Source organism: Vombatus ursinus, unplaced genomic scaffold (genome assembly GCF_900497805.2).
Source record: "Vombatus ursinus unplaced genomic scaffold, bare-nosed wombat genome assembly UNPS02014830.1, whole genome shotgun sequence".
Lineage (NCBI taxonomy): Eukaryota > Metazoa > Chordata > Mammalia > Diprotodontia > Vombatidae > Vombatus > Vombatus ursinus.
The window spans coordinates 53,208,699-53,210,637 of record NW_020954608.1 but is presented as its reverse complement, the minus strand read 5'-3'; the positions used below and the strand labels follow the sequence as shown (position 1 = coordinate 53,210,637).

The 1,939-nt window shown below is 40.5% G+C and overlaps 1 protein-coding gene across 1 annotated transcript in view; it reads right to left on the bottom strand.

Moving 5' to 3' along the window:
- CD9 (CD9 molecule) overlaps window positions 1-1,939 on the bottom strand; it is a 54,987-nt gene that overhangs the window by 16,684 nt on the left and 36,364 nt on the right. Inside the window, exon 2 of the mRNA XM_027838775.1 lies at window positions 1,634-1,736. Within this exon, the coding sequence (XP_027694576.1) occupies window positions 1,634-1,736 (103 nt within the window). The remainder of the gene's footprint in view (window positions 1-1,633; window positions 1,737-1,939) is intronic.

The window sequence follows — 1,939 nt, the reverse complement described above, 5'->3', positions numbered from 1 at the left end:
CTGGGGTGAGGGAGAACCTCTGTCCACCAATATTGTTCCCCACTCCTTTATTTTATTTATTTATTTTTTTAGGCAACTGGGGTTAAGTGACTTGCCCAGGGTTCCACAGAGAGTGTCAAGTGTTTGGTCTGAGGCCGAATTTGAACTCAGGTCCTCCTGACTTCAGGGCCGGTGCTCTATCCACTGTACCTCCTAGCTGCCCCTCCCCACTCCTTTAAATGACTTCTTTGCTGGGTGGGAAGGCTTGAGCTCTATGATAGCTTCATTTTAAAATTAAGAAGTTTCTTTTGTTTCTTATAAATGAAGCCACTTATTCAAAACACTCAATAGAAAACAGCACATTCCGTGTTTTACTTGGAAGCCTGGAAATCCAGTTTGGTGGCCCTCAACCAACACTTAATTCTGACTTACACCTTCTGTTTGTGTGAGGCATTCCATTACATGATGCTTTTTCAAAGTATTTCGAAGAGCTTAAATGTAAGAGTGAATGAATTAAAATAATGGTGAAGTTTGGCTCCAGAAAAAAAGTTGTGAAAATGCACCTTCTTCCCTTCTCTACAGAGATGGGTATTGGTTTTGCTGCATTGCTTTCCGCTCCATCCATAATATCTTATTTCAGAATCTTTGTTACAAGGGGTGATATGCTTGGTGATGAAATAGCAATAAAAATAAGATTAAAAAAGTGGAAAGCTTTGGGAAAGAGTTGAGGGGAGAGGAGGTACACACGTGTACACACACACACACACACACACATCCATGTATGAAAAACTTCGGTTTTTATTTGTTCAAATGTCCCCATGCAGTTAGGTGTCAGAATGGATAGAACACTGAGTTTAATTCAAGCCTTAGACACTTACTAACAGTGTGACCCTGGGCAAATCACTTAACCTCTATCTCCCTGTTTCCTTAACCGTAAAATGGAAATAATAACAGTACCTATCTCCCAGGGCTGTTATGAGGATTAAAGGGGATGATATTTGTAAAAGTGCTTAGCACAGTGCCTGGCACGTAGTAGGTGTTTAATCATTACTTGTTTCTTTCCTTCCTTTCTTTCCATGTACATTTAAATTTAAAATTTTTACCATGTAATACAAGCAACTTGGAAAACAAACCCCAGGGTTCATCTCTGAATCTGAAGTCTACGTTCTTGGGTTCTGATTTACTACCACTCAATGGCTTGGGAAAAAAAGTCTTACCTGGGTCTCAGGTTCCCTTATTTGAAAAAAAAAATGGGAACAAAGCCTATCCAGTTCCTTCCCTCTTTGGGTTTTAGTCAGTATGAGTGAATCAAGTGAATCAAGTTCTTTGAGTAAAAGGGGCAACAGAGTCATGAGGAGATGTTCATTAAGGAAGGATTTTTTTCAGCTTTTAAGGCCCAAGCTACCTTCCTATAACCAACCTAATACTTTGGGCTCAAAGTGCCCCCCTATTCAAGCTTAATTGGAAAAATAATCCTTCTGTTCCCAAGACCTACCTTTAGCTAAGCTCTGTGATTCCACAGCAGTGAAAGGAAGAAGTACAGTTTATATCACTTGCCAGTAAGCATAGTCACCTGGAGAAAAAGACACTCTCCTAACTTCCCGAGAGATTACTTCTCCACAGCTGGGAGGTCCCATCCTCTTTCTGGCCTTACCTGTGTAGAAACTGGAATTGTTCTCTTCCTGCTCAAAGATACTCTTCGTTTGGGAGTCAAATCTGAGCCATAGGCCAATGGCAAGGACCGCAATTCCTGCAAGCTATGAGAAAGAAGACACACCTACATTAATAGCTGTTATTGAGAATAATCCTCCTGCACCCCAAACTGTTATATTTTCAAAGTGCTTTGTGCTTTGTCAGTGTTCCTTGCCATGTGCCAGGGAAGATTATCAGCCATCAAATTTTATACACAAGATGTCATCTTCCATGCTTAACCATAATCACCAAACCCATGAGCACTAAA